We start from the raw sequence: 27,716 nt of genomic DNA, 5'->3' as shown, positions 1-27,716 counted from the left end.
ATTTAAACGTCTCCACTGTTTGTTTCTGACCGACATTAGTTTAACGTTCCTCTAATGTTTTCTTAATGTTTCTCTGCAGTTTTCCTTCAGGACAAACAGATTTTCTGCTTTAACGTTGTTTTTCTGAACCTGATCTTGTTCTGAAAGCAGCGCCTGATATCCAGTAATAACAGAAGAAATGAAATATTTATCAGATACCTGCTGTCTCTGCTCTTATTATTACTCTTAATATTATGGGATGGAGACCTCGCCGTGTTAATATGTGAACAACATTCACAGAAACCCGACAAACTGATTAAAACCATCTGGATCATAATCAGTTCTAATATAAACAGAAGCTTTAATACCAAATATGATTCATAAAACTCACAGCTTTCACAGCTTCTGACTGTTTTGACAAAGAGGAACATTTTCAGGGAACTAAACTGAACTAAAGTTTCCAAAAACTCGTCTTCCTGTCTTTCTCTTCTATAACTGATCGCCTCTTAAAGCCAAAAACAAACATATTTACAAGAATAAACAAATATTAAACGATTAAATATAAATGCAAAGATGAAATAAACCCCAAACTCTCCAAACACAGAAGAAATTATAGAAGAAAACGAGACACAGCACCATTAAATATGAAAAGATACGACACAAGAACACAATAACGATTTCCTGAGCTATGAAGAAAACTGTCTCTAAATTCTGACCAATTCATCCTCATAATATATTTTATCAAACATAAACTGTCACTGAGAAATAAAAAATAATCGAATAAAATACGAGAAAACTAATACAACTAGAAAATTATACTTTCAAATAACATAAAATATAAAATACATAATATGATCCTGTATCAGCTGGTATAATATAAAATACTAAATGACATAAATGACAATATTAAAGGATTTCATATGTTTTAACTAACAATTTACATATATATATTACATTTTATTATATTGTTTTCATGATATTGTTTTATATATAAATATAATATATTTATGATACATTACATATATATACATACATGTATATATGTATATATGTATACACATATATAGATTCATATATATATATATAGATATATAATAATAATAATAACATAATTCAATAAGTTTCATGAAATATTAAACAAAATAATTTTAATATATAACATTAAAATTACTATATTAATTATATTTTAAAAATATGAAGAAGATATTTTTGCTTCCCAGAGGAGTCATTTTATTCTGTTTTTATTGTTTTTTAATGTATTAACATTCTTTTAATGACTTTTTTATAATGTCAAACACATTTTGTTTTCATTTAATTGTGCTATTTTGTCCAAAATTACATTTTTTCATTTTAAATCTATTTATTTCGATATTTACTGGAAAAATTCTGATTTTGCAGCAGCATTAAAATGAAAATCCTGAAGTTCTGCAGCAGCTTCAACCTGAAACCAAAACGACCTGAAAACTGAAGCTTCCTGTTAAATCCTGGTTGAAATTGGACTAAATTGAGACACGAACACAACGATGAAATCAAACCAGATGAAGCTTCAACGTTCCACCAGCTCAAACACAAACTTCTCCAGCCTCAGAACTTTTAGAGCCTTCAGTGGTTTTAAACTTAAATGAGGTCATTTCCTCCTTGAACAGAAACTGAAGCAGTGGTGTTTTTTTAAAACCCAGCAGCAGTTTTAAACATTCATTCATCTCCAGATCTAACTCCTGCTCCTCCTACCTTCTTCAGCTGTCCACTCCGGGTCCCCACAAACACCACCGTATGTTCTCCGTAGGTGTAGGCGGCCACGGCCCCCATGCCCTCGGTCCGGTCCTCGTAAAGCGGGTTCCCCTCGATGACCCGGAGGCCTCCCAGTGGCTGGTTCAGAACCAAACCGCAGAAATCGTCTCCGATCTGCTTCGGCTGCGAACAGCAAAGACGAGATGTTAGATTAAAACCAACCAGAACCGACAGATGACAGCTGAGGTACTGATCAGGATCAGTAACTGATGGATCAATATCGGTTACTGATGATGGTACTGAAGCTAACATCAGACTGATGATAACCACTAAGAGGGTTTTATTTTACTGTTTATAAGACAAACGTGGTCATTTCATATTATAAAGTACATGTGATAAAATAATGTGAAAATACATGAAACTACACTAAAATATTTCTATAAAAAGTATTATATGATGAAGTATAATATGATAGAATATTGTATGACACAATATATTGTGATGCGATATGATACAATATACTAAACGATGCGATTCATGATATATTACACTATACGTTATACTATACAATAGGATGCACAATACAGTGCCATATACAATATGAGATACAATATATTATATGATATACAGTATGATATACGGTACACGACATAAGATACAGTATGATACAATGTAAGATATATGATACAAAACACGATACACAATGTATGATATACCATAGACATATACGACAAGATATGATACATGAGATATGATATATGAGAAACGAGATATGACACACAAGATACGATACATAATATATGAAACACGAGATATGATGCACAAGATACAATATATGATATATGAGATATGATATGCTAGATGATATGATACATGAAATACGAGCTACGATACACAAGATGCAATATATAGTGTACGAGATATGATACACATTCTACAAGATACGACATACGAGATATGGTTCATGAGATGCAATTTATGATATATGAAATACGAGATACAATATATGATATACGAGATATGATACACAAGATACGAGATATGATATACAAGATATGATATACGAAATATGAGATAAAATATGATATACAATACAATATATGAGATACGATATGATACGATATAAAATATATGATATACAATATGACATATGATACGAGACACGACATACAATATTCAGTAAACGATATGATATATGATGTGAGATACGAAATACGATGTACAATATGATATGAAAAGATAAGATGCAGTAGGATTGACTGTAATATGATGTAATATGATATATGTTGTGATGTATTATGTTGTCATATGAAACACTGTGATGACATGATAAAATCTAATATTATGCAATATGATACCATAAAATAAATGATTAAAAGACACAAATGATTAAATTCAACAAATGAATGTTGAAGCAACTTAAAGCACTGAAGTCTGATTCAGCCATGTGGAAAAAGCGCTGATTTCTACGACATATTTGAACAAAGTAACTGGGTCTGGTTTTGGGTTCTGGTCGGAAAATTCAGACCAAAATCAGAGCAGAGCTGAAAACAGAACAGCCAAAGAGTGAACAGAGGATCTGCAGGTAGAAGGAATGACCTCAGCCACCAGGAAAAACCTCCACTGTCCAACCAGAACATCAGAGCAGAACCACAGTTTGTCAGACAACACTGGGATAATGTGGACCGACCAATCACAGACGAGCTGCTCGCATGTGTTAGCGTAGCGGTGGAAACGCTACGGTCTGATTCAACATCATATCAAAGAGGAACGGGATAAACGAACGGCGTCAGTTTTAATGAGATAATCGTCCTCAGAACAGCAGAAACCCGGAAGAAACCCAGAGCTTCGTCCTCATCAAACGTCTGAGACTCACTGAGAGGATGCAGGAAAAACCTCAAACATCTGCAGCCGACAGAAAAAGGAGGTCAAAGGCTTCAGCAAACTGAAGTCAGAGACGGTGGATTATTACAGAAAACACCTACAGAAGTTCTTTCTGCTGAACCTGAGTGACTACAGACTCTGATGCTGAAGGTTTCCTTACTTCTCCACAGCAGAATAATAAAGTGATGATTAAAAAAACTCATGTTTCCACACACTGCAAAAACTCAAAATCTTACCAAGTCTATTTGTCTTATTTTTAGTCAAAATGTCTCATCCCACTTGATTTAAGATAAATTCACTTAACAAGAGACATTTCATCAGATGGAGGGACTTGTTTTAAGACAATGCATCTTAAATATCTTGTTAAGTCAAATAATCTTGAAATTATCTTGTTTTGAGTTGAATTTTACAAGAAAACTCAAAATAAGTTTAATACATCTCAAATTAGGAGGTTACATGAAAGCATAAATCTATTTTTGAGTGAAAAACTACTATTTGTTTTAGCATGTCTGGCTTATTTTAAGACACCTAAGTTTGACAATCCTGGTAAACTAGAGCTTAAAATAAATTTTCCCAGCTAAATTTAAGATCTCAATATTCTAAATATCATATCTTATTTCTAGAAATCTTACCAAGACATTTTTCACTTGTTCTATTGGCAGATTTTTTCACTTATTTCAAGGTAAAAGTTCCTAGAAATAAGTTTTTTTTTCTTGTTTTGAGAGGAGCATTTTTTCCAGTGTAGGATCAGACGTTTGCTGTTTTTAGCTCTATGGAAGCCCAGAGAGCCCAAATCACTGCAAACCACAAGCAAATGAAGGAAACATCCCAGCAGAGACGAGTTTTGCTGATGGAAGTTTCTGGTTCAGATTCTTGTGTTGCTTCTGACGGCTGACTGAACGTCATGTTTAGGGAGGTTTGTTTTCATCTTTAACAGCTCATTCTGCCTTCAGACGTGTTTGTAACATCATCAGTAATCTGCTACAACTCAAAGCTGAGCTCCAGTGATGCTTTTTTCAGATGAATTAACACCAGTGTTGCTAAGAATCCATCGACTGTTTCCGACTGAAACACCTTTAGTTCTGAAGCTACACGGGGACGATTCTGACGGTGGAACTGAGTGAAGTTCTTGTCGTCTGGGTTTGGGAGTTTGTGGAACAGGGAGGAGCTGTGATTACAGGGTGAAACACACTCCCAGAGGTTAGCTAACACCCTGTTATTAGCGGCCAAGGCCTTGATGCATCACAGCGACTGAACGGGGTGGAAACTCTGAAACACAAACCGGGAGTCAAAAAAGCTGAACTTTATCTGCAGTTTTGTTACATCTGACTTCACCAGCGTTCATTCTGGCATCTAGTTCACATTCCTGTCATAGTTCTTGTCTTGAAATGTTGATTTTTATTTTGCTTAAGTTTGTTTTTGATGTAAAAAGTCAATCGTTCTGTGTCAGACTAGACTTATGTCAAGTTTTTTGGCTCATCAAAAACATATTTAACCCTCCTGTTTCCTCATTTATGGGCACAAAAAATATTGTTTCCTTGTCTGAAAAAAATCCAAAAATTCTGCAAAAAAATTCTCAAAATTTCTGAAAATGTGCAAAACCGTCAAGAAGAAAATTCCTTAAAAGTTTCCCTTAAAAGTTTTTTTTTTTTTTTAAATCCCCCAAATTTGGCAAGAAAATTCTTGTAAATATTTTCAAAAAATTAAAATCTTCAAAAAAATCCCAAAAATGTCTAAAGTGATTCCATATATATCAGTAAAACTTCTATTTTCTTTAAGAACATTCACAAAAAATCAACCCTTAAGAAACATTTTTAACATTTCTTTTTTCCACCAAAAAATGGTCAAAGATTTCCCAAAAAGGTTGAAAATGTGGACATCAGAAGTTTCACTGTAAAAATATTTTTTCCCACATTTTCAAGCTTTAAAACGGGTCAATTTTGACCCGCAGGACGACACAAGGGTTAACTCTCTGAAACACTAAACTCATCAGCAGGTTTATCTTTAAAAAATAAATATCCAAACAGACACCATTTATCAGGCAGAAACTGTGAAGGAATGTTCCAACGGTCCTTGAACTAATCACGTGATTCTGTCTGGAATCAAAAATCACTTTATTCTACATGTGTCGTTTCAAAATTCACACAAAAAAACAGTTTGTTTTAACTACATTCAGTAAAAAACTAAAAATTCAGAGTTTGTCAGAGTAGCTGTGAAGCCAGGACTGACTCAGCTGTGACCAACATCCATGTGACTAAAATTCAGAGAGTTTTCAGGTGAACTGCAGGCAGCGTTTATACAGAGCACAGGAGACGAGTATTAAAATTTAAAAATGGAAATAGTAGTAGAGTGATTAGAAATCCATCATCTTCTCTTTAATTCATTAGCGCTCACTGAGAGCCAATCAGAGCCTCCATTCAGCTTAAAGATGTCAGACGTTCTGCTGTTCCAAAGGTAGAAACCAAGATTTGGTTTTGGTCGCAAATGTATTTAATAAAGAGACATACAATGACCACAAACAAAGAAATGATCATAACAAGGCAAAAAAAAAAAATCACAAAATTACCACAAAAATGACCTAAAGTGATCACAAAAAGACAAAATAACCCCAAAGAAACACAAACTGATTCTGATTAAATGCAAGCAAAGATTAAAAAATCACACAGACACACAGAAGGTCTGCAAATCTAAAAAATGACTGCAAAGAGACGCAAACCAAACAAAAAGAAACGCAAAAATGAACCAAAATGGATGCAAAATAACAGCACAGAGACTTAAAATTACTCAAAACAAACACCAAGAGTCACAAAACAGTGACAAAGACGCTTAAAATGGCCAAAAAGAAAATAAAACCGACTAAAAGAGGCACAAAACAAACACTAATAGATGCAAAATACCTACAAAAAGGGACAAAAATACCAAAACAAATTCAAGGCACCATAAAACTGCAACAAAGACACACAAAATGACCAGAAAAAGACACAAAATGAACACAAACCGTTAAAAATCACCTCTTAGACCAACAAAAACACCGATAGATGGAAAACAGTTGAAAAGAGACACAAAATTTCCACAAACAAAAAATATTCAAAACTAATTCTAAGAGCCACAAAACTGTGAACAAGATTCAAAAAATGACCAAAAAGAGACTAAAAGTGACTAAAAGAGGCACAAAATAAACACTAATAGATGCAAAATACCAACAAAATAACACAAAATGACTCAAAACAGCAACAAAGATGCACAAAATGACCAGAAAGAGACTAAAACTGACTAAAAGTGATAAATGTAAACACAAACTGAGTCATGAAACAGCTACAAACCAAATGCAAAGAGACACAAAATGAACACAAACTATGTTAAAAATCCCTCTTGGATCCACAAAAACACTGATAAACCTAAAACAGTTGAAGAGAGACACAAACGAAGAAAACGAGACGCTAAATGACCACAAACAAACACAAAATAACAGCATAGACACACAAAAACACTAAATTTAATTTAATTATTATTAATTATTATTAATTTTATTTTTCGTGTAAATTCCAGGTTTTTCAGAATAAATAATCAAAGAATATTGATCTTTTTCATGATTAATGGCATTGAAAAGCATCTTTTAGATACAGACGCCTTTCTGTTGATCTGACTGTGCAGTTTTCCATTAAAGTTCCAGGAGAATCTGACCGGGTCGGATCTACTTCAAACACAGCACAAGTCTGAACCGAACCGTCACGTTAACAGATCAGCAATTCTCAGAAACCTGTGAAGTGATTCAAGGAAAGATTTCTGACAGATTCTCAAACACCAGTGAAAACTTCAGGTTTTTATCTTTAATAGTTCCTCAGATGTTGTTGTTCAAACTCAAATTTAAACAGTTTGATCCCACAAAGTATTTAATACATGAAGCTACAATTCGACAAACACTGTCTCAAATATGCAGAGTTTAGGATCAAAAAAGTTTCAAGTAAATCAGAGACGACCGAACAGAAGAACCTGAAGATCTGAGACGGAATAAACGTCTGTAGTTCTAACCTGAAACACACAAACCTTTAAAGAACTGGATGTGAAGTCCTCATAAGGAAGGTTTCTATCATCAAACACAGACACACAAACTGCACACAGACACACACAGAACAGATTGTAACATGTTGTGCAGAAATCCTGCTGCTAACGCTTAATGAAAAACAACTGAATCACACAAAGACACACAAAAACATGAACACAAACAAGGTTCACTGTCATGTTCCATCATGACAGCCATGCATGAACACACACACACACACACACACACACACACACACACACACACACACACACACACACTCCCCGCTGTCTATAATAAAAGAAGGAGGTCAGAGCCCAGACATAAGCTCCGCCCCCTCACCCCTTCTTATACACACACACACACACACACACACACACACACACACACACACACACACACACACACACACACACACACACACACACACGGGTCATTAGCTTATACTTCATCACTTCCACCAGCGTGTGGCTGATTGGCTGTGATTGGTCGGTCGGTTGGCTGGTTACCGTGGGCGACCCCCCTCCCCCGTATCCAGAATTCGTTTCCTGGTGGGTTTCCCTGCCAGGTTACCATGGTTACCACTGCAGGCCATTACCGCTGTGTGAATAAGAACATCATCTACCCCCGACCTGAAATAACCCCACTGCAGGGGGGAGAGGGAGGAGGAGGGGGCAACAGAACCGAGTCCACGGGGCAAACGTGGGAGGGTCGGGGTGGAAACAGGAAACAGGAAACACGTTCAGCCTGAAGAGTCACCGAGACGCCGACAACAAAGACGTAACCCAACGAAGAAACAGGTTCAACCGGCTTCCAGAACATCTACAGATGATCTAACCTGAGCTACACACTCGTCTTATTATGGGATGCAAACCCACCGACTCTGAGACCAGTCTGTAGTCCTCAGAGTCCAAGAAAAGTCTCCAGTCTTTACAGGACAAGTCAAGTCTCAAGTCCTTGGACAACAACAACAATCTCAAGGAGTTCAAGACAAGTCTGATGTTTTTAGAGGATGAGTCTCAAGTCTTAAGTCTTAAACGGGTCAAGTTCTGAGAGGATAAGACAAGTCTCATGTCTTTATAGAAAAAATTTATCTCAAGTCTTTGGAGGACAAGTCCAGTTTCAAGTCTTTAAATGAAAGTCAAATCTCAAACCTTTAGACAATATAAATCTGACATCTTTAGAGAAAAATCCAAGTCTTGAGTCTTCAGTGGACAAGACAAGTCCCAAATCTTCAGAGTCTAAGTCAAGTCTCAAATTATGTGTGAAATTTTTAGAGGATCACATCAAACCTCAAGTCTTTACATCAAAGTCAAGTCTTAAGAGGACAAGTTCCACTCAAGTCTTTAATAGACCACATCAGAGACAACAGGTCAAGTCTAAAGTATCTAGAACCTGAGTTGAGCTTCCAGGTTTCAGACTGGAGGTGAACCTCACCGTGTGGATGCAGGGCAGCTCCTTGTTGAGTAACCACGGTAACGAGAGGCGCCCCTCTCCACGGTAACAGGACCGGATCCTCTCCCTCATGGCCAGGTTGATGTCATGGAGGGTGAACAGGCAAAGCACCGTCTCTCTGGGTGGGTTGGAGCGATTCTTCTGACCCTGAACCACAAAACAAACACCAGTCTGAGTGCCGCTTCTTCTGAAGATCTCTGAGCTCCAGGAAACAAAGGGACAGCAGGTAACTCACCTGAGAGAAGACCACGAACAGGACGTCGTCGTCTTCGGACAGGCCAAGCGCCTGGGCCAGCCGCCGCCCCGGTTTCTGCTTGTAGGCGGCCTGGACCAGCCGGTACTCGACGCCGTCCTTGGTGCAGCCCAGAGGGAACTCCACGTAGGAGTAGAACTCGGTGTCGTTGGAACACATCCGGACGATCTTGGAGGTGAAGAACTTTTCTCCGCCGGCATCCATCTGCGTCAGCTGCGTGTCCAGCTGCAGCGTCAGGAAGTAGACGTAGGTTCGGCTGGAGAATCCGTAGACGTAGTAGATGTCGAAGGCCGGGTACAGCGACAGCGTGTCGGACGGGATTTTGATCTGCGAGGAGACGAACTCGTCCTGGTAAACCAGCGAGAACATGTTGACGCTCTCCTCATCCGCCACCAGCTTCCTGCTGGACAGCGTGGGGAAATACTCCGACTTCCCATCGATGGCGGCGCCGATGAACAGCCGGCTGCTGCCTTTCACTGGCTTCTTCCTCTTCGGGTCGGCCGTCCAGTCGTCCTCACCAACAACCACACCTGCAGAGGAGATGACAGTTAGGACGAAGAACAGACCAAACAGGTCCAACCAACCAATAACTGATCTGATCTACACTGTTCCCTCACCCTGACTGGTCGAGGCAGACGTCTGCTCTGCCTGGTTCTGGTCCAGTTGCAGGATATTTCACCCCTTATTTCTACACATCTTGTTTAAAAATTCTCCAGAAATAACCCCTTTTCAATAACACGTTTCTTTAAAAAACTAAAAATTCTGGGCATGAGGTCAAATCTTTTTATTACAGGGGTCCTTGGTTTACAACGTCATCGACCTACGGCGTTTCATCATTACATGGAACTAGTTGATGAGCAGAGCGGATGAATACGTCATCACATGGCGCTATAAGACGGCTTTGTTTCCATTCTCTGGTTGTACTCCACCTTGGATTGTGCTACATTCACTAACTTTTTGTCCTTCATTATGGCTCCCAGCGTAAGTCAGACTCTTCTGATGCTTGGAAGAAAAGGAAAGCCGTCTCCATGGAAGTGAAATTAGACAGAATAAAACGCTGGGAACAGGGTGAACTGATCGTTATTGTGATGCACATAGCTTTGTTTACATTTTCGCTGGAGTTCTGACTTACGGCGAAAATCGACATATGTCAGGAACGGAACTCCGATGTAAGTCGAGGACCCCCTGTACTTTGTTTTTGCCTTGGTTTTGTCTCACAGGTCACAAAACAGGTCTTTTTGTTTTCACAGTCGATAATGTGCAAAGTAAACTAAAAAATGCTCCAGTTAAACAGCAGCCAAAGCTAACACGGACATTTGGTAAATAGAGCTATAGTATTTTGGACTTTCAAATTATAGAGATGCAGGACTTTAGACTGCAGTGAAAAATGTGACAGAAGCAAAAAAAAAAAACTTCCAGCACAAACAGTGTATATTATATTATGTATGTATTCACTGTTCAATCACATCTAAAGGATTAGATTTAAATCCCTCAGAAAGAAATCAAATTACTCAAGATGAAGATGCTCAGACTTCTGTTTCATGTTCAAATGAAAGTAAATGAGATCCACTGTGTTCTGTCGCTTCACCTGCTGCCCAGAAATAAAACATCAATGTTCTGATTTCACCTTTTTGGAGATTTACTTGTGAATCGAAACAACAACTGAGCAGATGCAGGTTATAAAAGCTGCAGGACGGCTGTCGCTCAGTAAAAAGGGTTTTACTGTCACTGAGGCTGTTCCACTGAATTAAATCACACTTTTATCAGCGACATCTGAGCAGAGAAAATGTTCCAGAGCGATGAATGAAGCAGAGAAAACACCGAGCGTCAGTCTGCTGCCATTTAGTCCTGACAGTCGTCATTCAGGGTTTTTGTTCAAACTAAAAACTGCAGCTGCTGATCTTAGAATAAAGACCTGATAAATATTTTGACACGTTGGCTCTTGATTGACGTCAGCAGGTTGAAATGTTTCTGCAGAACAAAGTGGAAACGCTGCAGCGTGTTGGTGAATAATATCAGCTCTGGATCTGCTGATGTTTCGTTTTTCTTTTTAATGTTCAAACACCAGTGGATTCATATTTTATCAACACACATCTTCAGGGAGAAACAGCCGAGCAGCTTCACAACATCAATTATCAGCATTTTTAATTAGTCTATCAGTTATGAGCTAAACTCTGCAGCTTCTTTAAAAAAAACTCAGATTTTCCAACAGTTTTGGGATAAACGGTCTACATTAAACAGCTGCTTGTCTAAAGCAACTTCTGTTCAGAAATCTAGAAACTACAAACCCTCAGAGTCGACCTAAGCCTTCTTGGTTTGTGTATTTCTGCCTTTAATCTGGTAATCTGCTGTTAAATATTATAACAAGTGACTGAAAACACCCTCAGGGTTCAGTATTATTAGCTTAGCATGAAAGCTGGATGCAGGGAATCTCGCTAGCTTAGCATCAAGAGTAAAAAATACACATTTAAACTGCCCTAAAGCAGTTTGATTTACATTTTGTTAGCTAACAAAGTAGTCAATGTTGCATCGAGCTGTTAGCTCGACCTGTGATTTAAGGTAGGAGTCCTTGTGCTAAGCTAGGCTAAAAATACACTAGAGGAAATGTCAAATGCCATAGTTAGCTTTGATTAGCAGTTAGCTTTACGAACTATTCCAGAGATGATTGTTAATTTTGGATAGCAGTTAGCTTTGGTTAGCAGCTCAGGAATAAAAGTTACAACAACAAGCTTTACAAAAACTAAAACTAGCATTCCTTTACAAAAGCTAACTGCTAACTAACCCTAACTTTAATTACTGAACTGAAAGCAAAAACTGTTAGCCAATGGTAACTTTAACTCCTGGGATGGTTGGAAAAGCTAGCGGTTAATCAATGCTGACTTTAATCGCTAGATTGGTGGCAAAAATAAACACATGACCAAAGCTAACTTTAATTCCATGGCTGCTATCAAAAGCTAACTGCTATCCAAGGCTAGCGTTAATGCCTAGAATAGTTAGTAAAGCACTGAGAATTTGAATTCAGTCACTGGTTATTGTTGGTCAACAATTGCTACGAGGCTAAAACCAGAGACTCCTTTAACGTTTCAGTTCCAGTGTATATAGCTGTCTTTGTGCAAAGCTAGGCTAAAAACACATTACAGAAAATTTAAAATCCCATATTTATATTTGATTAGCAGTTAGCTTTACTAACTATTCCAGGGCTGAAAGCTAACATTGCAGTTAGCTTTTGTTAGCAACCGTGGAATTAAAGTTAACTTTGATTAGTCGCTAGCTTTTCCATCCATCCCAGTAATTAAAGTTCACTTTAGTTGACATTTAGCTTTTGTAAAGGAATGATAGCTTTAGCTTTTGTAAAGCTTGTTGTCTTGTATGAAGACTGGACTTTAAGAATTTGAATTCAGTCACTGGTTATTGTTGGTCAACAAATGCTATGATGCTAAAGCCAGAGACTAATTTAACATTTTAGTTCTGGTGTTTATAGCTGTCTTTGCGCTAAGCTAGGCTAATCGTATCCTGGACATACTTGGTAAAACTAATCTGACTGGAGAAGACTTTTGAAAACTAACATTAGCTTCACCTAGCAGTTAGCAGGATGGTTTTTATAAAGTTTAAATATGATTTAGGATGTTTGCTTTACTAAAGTTTGCTTCTTTCTCTGCACTGTTAACACGAAATTTCTTTCTACTCAACAGTTTCAGTAAATGCCACTGAAAAAAAATGAGTTTTGTTGCATTACGTAAACAGTTTGAGTATATGGAGTGTTTGAGACAGCCTGTGGATGTACTCGGTTTTTTTTTTAAGTTTAACAAACTTAAAACGGGCCACAATTTGTTGCCGTGTTCTGATTGGCTCACAAGTCAAAACAAGTCTGGGCTTGTCCGTTGGAGGATACAGAGAAGTTTGCGCCTTTTTCTCGTTTTCACAGAGCAATGTAAGGCCTTTGCACTTTTCATGCTTCTTGGAAAATACGTTTTCTGCCTGCATTTTTCAATTTTTTACAAGTTTGGACCCTTTCAAAGGACATTTGTCTCCAGTAAAGCAGATGCCATTTTCTGTCTGAATGAGGTGAGTTGTTTTCTCTACTAATCAGAAACTGCTGGTATTTTTCTAGCTTGAAATGTGTACATGTGAATGTGGGTAAGCTGAATAGTAAGACTTTGATAATCATTTTGTTTTTAGAGTTTCTGTCGACCTGTGTGCTCTCTACATACAGTTTTGAAACAGTAGAGTAGAATTCAAATTACTTCAGTGTAGTTTTGAAAAGTAAATGCCCATTTTTAACATTAGCCCCATTTATTGTCCTATTTTTGTATAAAGCCTCATTATAATGCCTTGGAAATGCAAGTACTGCCCTGTCATCTGTGAGAAGAGAACACAGCTTATCAAACATTATAGGCTAAAACATGGAACTTCTGCCAGAACTGAACTCTTTCTTGCTTATACCAGGAATGTATGTGTACATTTAAGTCTCTCAATGCACTCCATAGCTATTTATCCTGCTTTCACATCATAAATGTGGGTCAAATGCAAACTGTAGACTCTAGAATTAAGTTTTGCTGTTTGTCATGGTAATTTTTTCTCATGACAAATGTATTTTTTTCATATTTTTCAAGTTTACTTGGAGTTTAACAGGGTTGAAATCTTCAAGAAAAATTCTTTCTAATTTCATGGAAATCTTCAAGAGGAAGATGGTTCAGAGAGGCAAGCAGTTAGCTGACCTGCTACAACAGACAACGGTGGGTTGATATTCCTGTTTTCTTTAATGATATTGATGGTTAGTTCATCCATATTACATAAACTAACTCTCTTTCATTTAGGTGTTTCTTTATATGGATAAATAAAGTGATGTAAGATATATTTCATTGTCCTACATTAAGTGTACATTATATCTTTATACCTTTGCAGAGCACTGAGCCAACAGCCATTAGAAGCCTTGTCCTGAGAGGACTTCCAGTCATTCTTAGGGACGATGCATCCATGTTCTTTCAGAGCAATTTGGTGAGTAATGTTTTTTGATAAGTGTTTGAATCAGTTTTGCCATTTTCAGGTTTTGTTTATTTGGGATGATGGGTTATTATAATTAGGTTTTTTTGAAGTTGTTTCATTGAACTCAAGTTGATTTTAACTTGATAATATGCCTTCCCTGTAAGCAAGGCAAAACTAATTATTGCATTTTATACCACAAAATATGCAAACATTCAAAGGGCTTGTATAGTGACTTGATTTCTACAAAAAAACCTAAACCAGTGAGGGGCTGCTGCTGGAACTTCCAGTAAGGCATACTTTGTGCTGGCTACATTGAAGGAATCCAGAGATCTTGAGCGTATTTCCAATATCGCCTTTATTGATCTACACACTCTTGTTCCACTAATTTGTACTTACATGCAAAATAAAGTAAAAGGCTTAAATTCAGCCACTAAAACTCTGATTAAAAAACTGTTTGCTTTTCCCCAGTCAGCAGCACACCTGAATTAACCCTTCCTCCGTTTATACCATTCATTTACATTGTCCAATATACCAGCTACTGTCAAAACATGAAATCTATACACCAACAGGCACCCATAGAACACACACAAAAATGGCTCTAACAACTTGTTTACACAACACAACCTAAAATACAACCACAATGAATTAGAAAAATTGCAATATTAAAGAAGGTCATAGAGAAATTGTTGTTAACCTAAATATCCTTGTTTTGTCTCGTTTCTTGCACTATATAGAATCTTAATGAGGGAGACTCTGTGGACATTCCAGTGGCATTACTCTGCTATGAGGACAACAGCGCTGCAAGCCCAGCATCACCACAACTATTCCCTTCATGAGTGGGAATCATCCTAGAGGGCAGCCCTGTAATGGACACACTCACCAACCTACCTCAAGCAATGTGCCTCTTGTTTGGCTTTACCTCCACACTCCACCTGCACTACACCTTTACCTTCATTCAGCAGGTCATAGTAAATTCAGCCTCCAAAGACTCAAAAGCTGAAGAATGAGCTTGCAGTGCAAGGTGCAACTCTTCAAGCCCATGTCTGGATTATTGCACAGTTATATTCACTGACTGAAACAAATATTCATGCTGTTGTTCATTTTGTATGTGATTCCTCTTGTACAAGATGCATCTAGTATTGTTTATTTTACTAAAATTAATGCACAGTGGACATATTTTAGAAAGTTGCAGTTTTTAACCCATTCTTGTCCTCACTGCATGTTCTTATTGCTGCTGTTCTTAATGCCTGTTTTGTTATGTGGCACACAAATCATACAGGCTTTTCCTTGTGTACTTGCAGTACAGTATGCTGCTACATGATCAGTGTTTTCTTCTTCCAAACAGACAAACAAACAGAGCAAACAACTAAAAAACTGTGCTGTCTATTTGAAAGGAAACTGTTTAATAACACGTTTTTTGTGTTTTGTTTTTTTGTGCTAACATAGAAGGGTTCTGTAATACGTTAATAGCAAAAAATTAAGAATATACTTTTGAAACTATTGACAAAAATTAATTTTGGTAATTTTATGAAACAAGGTCTTGCTGTTGTTTTGTATTTGCATCTGGTATTTCACACAGAGCATTAATGTTGAGAAATGTTTGTTGTTTTGTTATGTTTCAATAAAATGAATTAAATGTGCTGCATTGTGTGGTTATTGATAAAAGAACTTAATTGGATTTTTTTTATCCCAACTATAATTTTTTTTAATATATTCAGAATTTTAATAAAACAAGAATTTTTAAGTGTATTTGACGTATAATATTAAGTTCTGCCTATTGTACATTTAAGTTGACTATACTTAAACAAATTAAGTTTCTCTGCAGTCAATAACTTAAACCATTTGAGGCAATCACTTGATGCAAATGGTTTGAGTACAATGAACTTATCCGGGTTTACAGTGTGGTGTTTCTACCTGTGCAGGTGTGTCTGGCCCCGCCCCCTTCATCGGCCCAGCTCACCTGCCATCCCATCGGCCTCTCTGGCTCCGGACAGGTAATGCTCCTTGCGGTGATGCGGCTCTCCCAGTTTGAAGAGATCCTCCAGTCTGAGGAACTGGCAGACGCCCTGCCAGATGGAACCACAGGCCACCAGTCTGTTCCCAGTATAATCCACCAGTAAGAGCTTATTCACGTTATCTGACGACTCCAGTCTGATGGGAGGAGCACAGGTGAGGCGTTAGACAGGTGAGCAGACAGGTAAATATGTCATCTCAGAGTCAGGTGAGAAGACAGACAGGTAACCAGCAAAACCAATCCACACTCAGACAGGTGAGAAGACAGGTGGGCAGGTGAGTTAGAAGACAGACAGATAAGACAACAAAGAGACAGATGTTAACAAAACAGTGAGATAGACAGGTGCAGACAGGTGAGACGGCTGCTTAAGACAGGTGTAGAAGGCCAAATGAGAGAGGTGTAGAGCAACAGATGAGACAGGTGTAGTCACACAGGTGAGATAAAAATAGACACGTGTAGAGAGATACATGAGAGAGGTGAAGACAGGAAGTTGTGCACACATCACACAGGTGAGACAGACAGGTAAAGCACGTATAGATCTGCAGGGGAGACAGATGGGCAGACATATATATAGACAGGTGTGTACAGGTCAGTTGTAGACCCATGTCTAGATAGGTATAGACAGGTGAGACGGCTGAAGACACACAGGTGTGGACAAGTGAGACAAATGTGTACAAGTAAGACTGGTGTGGACAGTTGAAGATAGACAGATGAGACGGGTGTGGACATGTGAGACAGGTGAAGATGAAGACAGACAGGTGTAGAGATACGTCAGGAGGTGAGACAGGTGAAGATAGAAAGGTGTGTACAGGTGAGGCAGTTGTGAACAGAAATTCAATTCAATTCAATTCAATTTTATTTATATAGCACCAATTACAGTCAAATTGTCTCGAGACGCTTTACAGAACCCATATGCCTGAACCCCAGAGCAAGCCAAAAGGCGACAGTGGCAGGAAAACACCCTTTTAACAGAGAAAAAAACCTGGAGCAGAACCCGGCTCTAATGTGGGGGGAACCATCTGCTGCTGGCTGGGTGGGTTGAGAGGAACAGAAGAGGTAGAGAGGTAGAGATAGAGGGATACAGATAGAGGGGTAGAGATAGAGAGGTGGGGGGTGGGACACAAGGACCATAAAACACAGCCACACATCTGAAGCATCCAGCATCCAGCTCTGGGACCAGGGACACTCGGAGAAAGGACACAGAAAGAAACAGAGTGAATGTAATGCAATAATGGTATATATAGTAAATACATAGGTAGTTAGAGAAGGGCTCAGTGCATCCAGAGAGGTTCCCCAGCAGCCTAGGCCTATAGCAGCAGAACTAGGGGCAAACTAAAGGGACGTCAAGAGGGGAAGTCAGAAATGTACAGGCAGGTGTGGAAAGACATCTATAGACAGGTATGGACAGGTGAGACGGGTAAAGAGAGACAGGTGAGACAGGTGTGGACAAACAGGTGTGTACAGGTGAGACAGGTGAGCGTCAGGTGAGTTCAGACCGGTGAGCGCAGGCTCTGACGCTGGGTGGAGGGTAACACTTGGCGTTGTCCTCCACCGGTCCGGTCATGTGACTCCTCAGCTCCGTCAGATTGGCCGACAGCTTCAGCACTCGGTTGACGGCGCCGACGAACACCTCCCCTGTCCTCCGGTGGACGGTCAGGTGGGTCAGGGAGGTGTCGAAGGCCCGGTACACCACCCGGGCCACCGCCGAGGGGGGAGGAGGAACAGCCGGGGCAGAGAGGAGGGGGGAGGAGAGGAGGGAGATGAAGAGGAGGAGGAGGAGAGGTGAGGAAGAGGAGGAGAGGAGCATGATGGACAGAAAGAGGAAGAGGAGGAGGAGAGGATGGAGGGACAGAGGAGGAGAGGAGGGGAGGAGGAGGAGGAGGAGGAGAGAAGAGCTGGATGCAGGTCTGATGAAGAGTCGGATTCACTGGAACATGGCTGGAGAGAGACGGAGACACAGTCAGGATGGACAGTTTAAATAAAGTTACAAATCACAACTCCATAGACAATTATCAATAAAGTTATCAGGTAGTTTCAGTTTAACACGGCTGGAGACCAGCGATGTCAAACTCATCTTAGTCCAGGTTCCACATTCATCCCAGTCTGATCTCCAGTGGACCGGACCAGTAAAACCAGTAAAACCACAGCATAATAACCTATAAATAACCACAACTCCTAATGGTTCCTTTGGTTTAGTGCAGAAATGTTCTTATTTAAGGAATTAACTTTCTACTAAATATCACGAACAAACTGAAATTTATGAAGAGAAATAAATTCAGTTTCAGCAACATCAGTTTATCATTTCCACATTACAACTTCCAGATCACAGAGTGTCGACAAAGGAACACAACATTTAGTCATCTGGAACTGAACCATAGAGGATTTACTGGAGGATCAAAACCACAAAAGTCAGACAAAAAAAGACAAAAAACAACAAAAACAAGACAAATTAATACAAAAATGAGACACACAAGGGTAAAAGCGAAAGCAAAAAATGAGACAAAAAGACAAAAAAAATGACGTTGAGGCTAAAGTAGCAGCTCGTCACCATGTTTACATTAGCACAGTGGCTAACACTCATGTTTAGGCTCAACATTTTCATTTAAGCTAAAGTAGTAGCTTATGTTAGGTTGTTTAGAATTATGTAGCAGCTAACATTAGATCATTCTGACTGACTTTACCTTGTTTTAGCTAATGTAGTAGCTTACTTCAGGGTGTTTGGCTAAAATACTGGCTAACATTGTCCTGTTTAGGCTAGCTAACATTAGCTGAGCTAGTAACAAGCTGAGATAGTAGCTATTGTTATTTTATTAAGAATAATGTAGTAGCTAACACTAGATTGTTCTGACTGACATTATTTTATTTTGGCTAATGTAGCTTATTTTCAACTGTTTTGGCTAATGTAGTAGCTTACTTTCAGCTGTTTTGTCTGGTGTATTAGCTTACTTTAGTGTTTTGGCTAATGTATTGGCTTACTTTCAGTTGTTTAGGCTAATGTATTAGCTTACTTTCAGCTGTTTTGGCTAGTGTAGTAGCTTACTTTCAGTTGTTTTGGCTAATGTAGTAGCTTACTTTCAGCTGTTTTGGCTAGTGTAGTAGCTTACTTTCAGTTGTTTTGGCTAATGTAGTAGCTTACTTTCAGTTGTTTTGGCTAATGTAGTAGCTTACTTTAGTGTTTTGGCTAATATAGTAACAAATTATCTTGTTTAGGCTAGTTAACATTATTTTATTTAAGCTAAGGTAGTAGCTTATCTTATCCTGTTTAGAACAAAGTAGCAGCTAACATTAATTTGTTTAGACTGATGTTATCTTGTTTTGGCTACTGTAGTGGCTAACATTATTTTATATAAGCTAAAGTAGCAGCTTGTGTCACCATGTTAGCTTAGTGGCTAACATCATCTTGTTTAGGCTAAATTAGCGACAGCTCATAATGCCAGCTCACCTGGAGGTTTATGATGCTAACAGTCCCAAACATTAGCCGACTCCTCTGAAGACTCATCTGGAGTCCTTTAACCCTCGTGTCGTCCTGCGGGTCAAAATTGACCCGTTTTAAAGTTTGAAAATGTGGAGAAATATATATTTTCACAGTGAAACTTCTGATGTCCACATTTTCAACATTTTTGGGAAATGTTTGAACATTTTTTGGTGGAAATAAAAAAATGCTAAAAATGTTTCTTGAACAACATTCACAAAAAATCAACCAAAATGCAGCGAATTTCGCTGATTTTGGTAGATTTTTATATGAATGTTCTTTAAAAAAATTAGAAGTTTTACTAATATATATGGAATCACTTTAGATATTCTTAGGATTTTATTTGGAAGATTTTTACTAGTTTTTTGAAAATATTTACAAGAATTTTCTTGCCAAATTTGGGGGACTTTTTAAAAAATAAAACTTTTAAGGGAAACTTTTAAGGAATTATTGGAATTTTCTTCCTGAAGGTTTTGCAAATTTTCATAAATTTGGGGAATTTTTTTGCTGACTTTTCTGATTTTTTTCAGACATGGAAACAATATTTTTTGGTGCCTGTAGATGAAGACAACAGGAGGATTAAACACGTTTTCAAACAAAAAACCCCAGAATTACTTCATTATTCTGCAGTCTGACAGAGAACATTGAAGCTACAGACGTTTGATTTACCAGACAGAGATGTGTGTGTGTTACTGTGTGTGTGTGTGTGTGTGTGTGTGTGTGTGTGTGTGTGTGTGTGTGTGTGTGTGTGTGTGTGTGTGTGTGTGTGTGTGTGTGTGTGTAACAGTGTGTGTGTGTTACGTCCAGATCGGGGTATTGATCTGTTTCCGTCTGTCTTCTCACTGATTCTCTCACAAAGCTTCAGCAGCTCCAGTAACACTGATGGAAACTTCACAGTGATGCAGCCGACAGCTCCGATAACACAGACACACACACAGACACACACACAGACACACACACAGACACACACACACAGACACACACACACACACACAGACACACACCTACAGCTGTAAATGCCTCCACAGAATCTACAGACGCTTCGACACAAAATGGAGGATGTTCTTCCTCCGTCGGCGCTCGTGGTTACAGGATTAAAACACATCGACAACGACACACAAAGAATAACAGATAACGTACACAAACACCTAGACATGCAAAATATCTGCCAAGACATACAAAATAATGTAAATTATACAGAAACTGACCACAAAGACACGCAAAATGACCATAAAAAACACAAAATAGACACAAAGACACACAAAACAACCACAAAAAGACACTAAATGACTACAAAGAGATAAAAAATGACCACAAATATTCACGAAATGACCAGAGAGACTTCAAACCACTAGAAAAACACACAAAATGAACACAGACACAATGCAAAAAGACCACAATGATGCACAAAACAACAAAAAATATGCAGAAATCAACTACAAAGAGACAAAAAATGACAACAAATATGGAAAAACAACAAAAAACCTACAAAGATGCACAAAACAACCACAAAGAGACACAAAACCACCATAAAGAGACACAAAACAGCCACAAAGAGACACAAAACCACAAAAAGACGCAAAACAACTACAAAGATGCAACCAAAGACACTCAGACGTCATCAGAGCAGCAGAGTGAAAGTAAACTGGAGGTTGTCGAGAAAATATTTCACAGAAAATGTATTTAAATTTGGACAAAATTAAAATACATTTTAAAAATCAGTTAAGAACAAATGAGCTCAACAGAAACTAAAACCAAACTCAGGTCACAAACTGACGATACGAAGAAGATTTACAATAAAACGTCCAGAAATCAGGTTACAGCAGCAGAAACTACCTCATATTTTACATTTATCGGAATTAATTCTTTGTTTTAGGAGTTTATCAAACAAAATTTTGCTGCTTTCAGCTCTAAAAATTTTAAAAATTTGCTGTATTTCTTTGTTATAAATGATAATAAACTGAATATATGTGTGTTTTTTACTGTTGGTTGGTTAGTTAAAAAAAAGTTTTAAGGTTTATTTGGCTTCAGAAAACAATTAGTTTTTAGCATTTTACAAACTAAATGATAAATATAGAAAATACAGAACAACTTATTGCAATGACAGGAGATGAAACTTGATTTTAATTCATCTCAAAGTTGTGATAAATTAAATGATATCAAAAGAAATTATCAAATATTTTGGGTAATTTTTAACTTTTCATCAAAAATTCCAACACTTCGCATGTTTCAGATGTTAAAATGTTGAAGATTTGATGTTTTTCTTTGTTTTACATGATAATAAACTGAATAGTGTTTTTTTTTATGTTCATCAACTAAAATGATCATTTTAAGGAGGTAAAAGAGGCTTCAGAAAACTGAGGGACTTTATTTTAAGACATTTTACCGACTAAATGATGAATATAATAAAAAAATGAGCAGATTAATGCAAGAACAGGAGATAAATCAGAGGATCAGTGATGATTAACTGAGATTATTATTATTATTATTATTATTATTATTATTATTATTATTATTATTATTATTATTATTATTATTATTATTATTATTATTATTATAAACCTGCAGCTGCTTCTGACTGAACAGGAATTAAAACATCAGAAGAAGAAAAAGTCTTTTTTTCAGCAGCAGAACGAAACGATAATAAAGTTTTTACTCCGACGGACAGGAAGTTGAGACAACAATTAACCCTGTGACACACAACACACAATATAACACACACATACACACACACACACACACACACACACACACACACACACACACTAAAACACACACAGCAGACAGATACACAAAGAGGCAGTGAAAGATCAGCACATTAGTTAATTAGCTGCTGAGGGGAGGTCGACAGATGGACCAGTGTGTGTGTCTGTGCTGTGTGTGTGTGTGTGTGTGTGTGTGTGTGTGTGTGTGTGTGTGTGTGTGTGTGTGTGTGTGTGTGTGTGTGTGTGTGTGTTATAGAGTGTGTGTTCATACAGCTGGGCAGACAGAGGACACAGATAGAGTTTCTCCAACTGGACGATCATTTCAACAGAGCATCCATCACCCAGAAACATCATCTGAGAGGACAACTGGAGCTAGAATAGAATAGTAACGCACAAAAACCACACAAAAGTGTCAATAATCTAAATATGATCGCAAAAAATCTGCAATAATCTGGATATTATCGCACAAAAACCACACAAAAGTGTCAATAATCCAAATATGAACTAACAAAATGATCAGTACTCTGGATATTAATGCACAAAATTGTAAATAATCTGCATATTAACACATGAAATCATCAGTAATCTGAATATTAATGCTCAAAAGTGTCAATAATCTGGATATTAACACACAGAATTATCAAGTCCTGGATATCAATGCATAAAATGCTCAATAACACACAAAATCATTACTAACTGGAATATTACCCCTCTGAAGTATCAACAATCTAGATGTACATGCACAAAATCATCAAAAACCTATATATTAACACACAAAAATGTCAATAATCTCAATATTAACACACAAAATGATCAATGATCTGCATTTTCATACACAAAAGAATCAATAATTTGAATATAAACACACAAAAGAAACAATAATCTGAATATAAACACACAAAAGAAACAATAATCTGAATATAAACACACAAAAATATCAACAACCTTTACATTACTGTACCGGAAGTCTAAATATTTCCTCACAAAAGTGTTAACAAGATACATATTAAACCACAACTGTGCCAAAACCCGAATATTAGCACACAAAATAGTTAAAAACGTGGACAATAATGCACAAAATAATGAATAAGAAAACAAAAAATCATATTAAAGTCTTTAAACAAGAACTAAAAAAATCCAAAACAATGAATTAAAGGCAGAAAATAACGAGTAAGAAACAGAAAACAACAAAGACTAAAATACAAAACCACAACTAAGAAATGCAAAAGAAGAAGTTAAAGCCTTAAATTACGACTAAAGATGCAAAACTATTAATTAGACGCAAAACTTCAACTAAAAGATGCAAAACGACAATTACAGGTAGAAAATGATGAGTAAGACACGGAAAAGAACTGAAATATGAAAAACGTCTAAATTAAGACAAAATGACTAAGAAATACAATAGAAGAAATTAAAGCAACTGAAAGATGCAAAACAACAAATGAAAGACTAAATGACAAGGAAGAGATGCAAAAAAGTCTTTAAAGGACAATTACATGATGAAAATGATGAGTCAGATGTGAAAGAGCAAACTACTGTCTATAAACAACAACTGAAAGATGAAAAACGTCAAATCAAAAGTGGAAAATGATGAGTAATACATGTGAAAGAAGTAAAAGATGAAAAACACTGAATTAAAGACACAATGACAACTAAGAGATTCAAAAGCAAGTCTTCAAACATCAGTTAAATGATTCAAAATGAGGAAAACAACCAGTAGGACACGTAAAGATCAGCTAGTCGATGAAAAACATAAAGTTAAGACAAAACAACAACAAAGAGATGCAGAAGAATATTTTAAAACCTAAAACAACTAAAAGACGCAACAAGTTAAAAACCAAGTCTGAAAACGTTGTCTGTTTTTCTTCACTGAATTTCTTTAGTTGCTGCTTTAACTGAGAAATAAAACATTTAATATTAATGAAGATAAAAACCAGCAAACATCCGACTGTTATCTCCACCAGACCATCAGAGCAGCAGCAGGAAGCTGCAGAACAACGAGGCTTTGTTGGGACTTTACTGGAGCCTGAGATTCACTCAGTCTGGGGGAGGAAGATTTAACGGAACCTGCTGCTGGTCTCAGTAACATCCCTGTAAAGTCCCATAACGCCTCCGCAACATACCAGTAACATCTCACTAACATTCCAGTAACATCCCTGTAAAGTCCCATAACGCCTCCGCAACATACCAGTAGCATCTCACTAACGTTGCAGTAACGTCCCAGTAACGTCTCACTAACGTTTCAGTAACGTCCCTGCAAGATAAAATGCCACTAAAAGATGCAAAATAATAATAAAAGATGCAAAACAACCACAAAGAACTGCAAATAAGAGACTAAAACATGCAAAACAATCACAAAAAGCTGCATATAAATACAAAAATACACAAAATGACAAGAAAGAGACATGAACCAATGACTGAGAAACCCAATATTCCTACAAAGACATGGAAAATGACAACGAAAGCATCCAAAATAACAATAAAAGATGTAAAACAACAAATAGAAGACTAAAACAACAAATAAGACGTAAAACAACAAAAAAGACATAAAACAACAAACAAAAGACATAAAACAACAAATAGAAAGCAGAAAACAACAAACATGTAAAATAACAAATAAAAGACGTAAAACAACAAATAAAAGACATAAAACAACAAATAAAAGACGTAAATCAACAAATAAAAGAGGTAAAACAACAACTAAAAGACGTAAAACAAATAAAAGACGTAAAACAACAAATAAAAGACATAAAACAACAAATAAAAGACAAAACAACAAATAAAAGATGTAAAACAACAAACAAAAGACATAAAACAACAAACAGAAGGCATAAAACAACAAATAGATGTAAAATAACAAATAAAAGACGTAAAACAAATAAAAGACATAAAACAACAAACAAAAGACATGAAACAAATAGAAGACGTAAAACGACAAATAAAAGATATAAAACAACAAATAAAAGACCCTTTATACTACAAACAGCTGCAAATCAACCAAAAAAAGATGCAACTAAATACACAAAACCACAACTGTGAGACAGAAACAATCCAGAAAAAGACAGAAAAACGGAGACAATCAGCTGCTCAGGTGTGTTTGTTCTTTCCATGTCTATAATAATAAAATAAACGTGAAAATTCATCCCCTAAGCTGCTCAATTGTAGTTTTGTGTCTATAATTTTTGAATAAATGCTATTTTTCCTCCTCTAAGCTGCTCAGTGATCAGTGTTGGTTCAACAACACGGATCTGATTCTTAATAATCACAGAAACACTCCGACTGCTGCTCTGTAATTACAAACCACTGCTATTAACGGCAGCAGCGGCCCCTTCACTGCCCTCCGTAAATCTGAACTCCGTCTGGAGGCCCAGACGACACTTACAATTACACAATGAGGCTGTTCAGCTAACGAGGCAGCAGGAAGAAGATATAAAGTCCTCAACACCAGCAGAAAGAACATCCTCAGCACCAGAAGAAATAAAGTCCACAACACCAGAAGAAATAAAGTCCACAACACCAGAAGAAATAACGTCCTCAACACCAGAAGAAATAACGTCCTCAACACCAGAAGAAATAACATCCTCAACACCAGAAGAAATAAAGTCCACAACACCAGAAGAAATAAAGTCCACAACACCAGAAGAAATAACGTCCTCAACACCAGAAGAAATAACGTCCTCAACACCAGAAGAAATAACATCCTCAACACCAGAAGAAATAAAGTCCACAACAACAGAAGAAATAACATCCTAAACACCAGAAGAAATAACGTCCACAACACCAGAAGAAATAAAGTCCTCAACACCAGAAGAAATAAAGTCCTCAACACCAGAAGAAATAACGTCCTCAACACCAGAAGAAGAAATAAAGTCCACAACACCAGAAGAAGAAGAAATAACATCCTCAACACCAGAAGAAATAACATCCTCAACACCAGAAGAAATAACGTCCTCAACACCAGAAGAAATAAAGTCCACAACACCAGAAGAAATAAAGTCCACAACACCAGAAGAAATAACGTCCACAACACCAGAAGAAATAAAGTCCTCAACACCAGAAGAAATAACGTCCTCAACACCAGAAGAAATAACGTCCTCAACACCAGAAGAAATAAAGTCCTCAACACCAGAAGAAATAACGTCCTAAACACCAGAAGAAATAACGTCCACAACACCAGAAGAAATAAAGTCCTCAACACCAGAAGAAGAAAAAGTCCTCAACACCAGAAGAAATAACGTCCTCAACACCAGAAGAAATAAAGTCCCAAACACCAGAAGAAATAACGTCCACAACACCAGAAGAAATAAAGTCCTCAACACCAGAAGAAGAAATAAAGTCCTCAACACCAGAAGAAATAACGTCCTCAAAACCAGAAGAAATAAAGTCCACAGCACCAGAAGAAATAAAGTCCACAACACCAGAAGAAATAACGTCCTCAACACCAGAAGAAATAAAGTCCACAACACCAGAAGAAATAAAGTAATCAACACCAGAAGAAATAAAGTCCACAACACCAGAAGAAGAAGAAATAAAGTCCTCAACACCAGAAGAAATTAAGTCATCAAAACCAGAAGAAATAAAGTCCTCAACACCAGAAGAAATAACGTCCTCAACACCAGAAGAAATAAAGTCCACAACACCAGAAGAAATAAAGTCCACAACACCAGAAGAAATAACGTCCACAACACCAGAAGAAATAACGTCCTCAACACCAGAAGAAATAACGTCCTCAACACCAGAAGAAATAACGTCCTCAACACCAGAAGAAATAAAGTCCTCAACACCAGAAGAAATAACGTCCTAAACACCAGAAGAAATAACGTCCACAACACCAGAAGAAATAAAGTCCTCAACACCAGAAGAAGAAAAAGTCCTCAACACCAGAAGAAATAACGTCCTCAACACCAGAAGAAATAAAGTCCCAAACACCAGAAGAAATAACGTCCACAACACCAGAAGAAATAAAGTCCTCAACACCAGAAGAAGAAATAAAGTCCTCAACACCAGAAGAAATAACGTCCTCAACACCAGAAGAAATAAAGTCCACAGCACCAGAAGAAATAAAGTCCACAACACCAGAAGAAATAACGTCCTCAACACCAGAAGAAATAAAGTCCACAACACCAGAAGAAATAAAGTAATCAACACCAGAAGAAATAAAGTCCACAACACCAGAAGAAGAAGAAATAAAGTCC

At 37.3% G+C, this 27,716-nt stretch overlaps 1 protein-coding gene and 1 long non-coding RNA gene across 2 annotated transcripts in view; one reads left to right on the top strand and one right to left on the bottom strand.

The window, feature by feature from the left end:
- The window catches only part of plxna3 (plexin A3), a 151,426-nt gene that overhangs the window by 101,497 nt on the left and 22,213 nt on the right, over nucleotides 1-27,716 (bottom strand). Inside the window, exons 2-6 of the mRNA XM_023272695.3 lie at nucleotides 17,841-18,282; nucleotides 16,291-16,481; nucleotides 9,327-9,874; nucleotides 9,074-9,238; nucleotides 1,711-1,893 (exon numbers count right to left, since the gene is read on the bottom strand). Coding sequence (XP_023128463.2) covers nucleotides 1,711-1,893; nucleotides 9,074-9,238; nucleotides 9,327-9,874; nucleotides 16,291-16,481; nucleotides 17,841-18,151 — 1,398 coding nt within the window. The 5' untranslated portion in view covers nucleotides 18,152-18,282. The remainder of the gene's footprint in view (nucleotides 1-1,710; nucleotides 1,894-9,073; nucleotides 9,239-9,326; nucleotides 9,875-16,290; nucleotides 16,482-17,840; nucleotides 18,283-27,716) is intronic.
- On the top strand, nucleotides 13,250-15,970 carry LOC129349397 (uncharacterized). Its single transcript, XR_008602383.1, has 4 exons — nucleotides 13,250-13,409; nucleotides 13,958-14,080; nucleotides 14,250-14,342; nucleotides 15,065-15,970. It is a non-coding gene; the product is annotated as an uncharacterized LOC129349397 (long non-coding RNA).

This window comes from Amphiprion ocellaris, chromosome 8, assembly GCF_022539595.1.
Source record: "Amphiprion ocellaris isolate individual 3 ecotype Okinawa chromosome 8, ASM2253959v1, whole genome shotgun sequence".
Lineage (NCBI taxonomy): Eukaryota > Metazoa > Chordata > Actinopteri > Pomacentridae > Amphiprion > Amphiprion ocellaris.
This window is presented reverse-complemented; position numbering and strand designations above follow the sequence as displayed.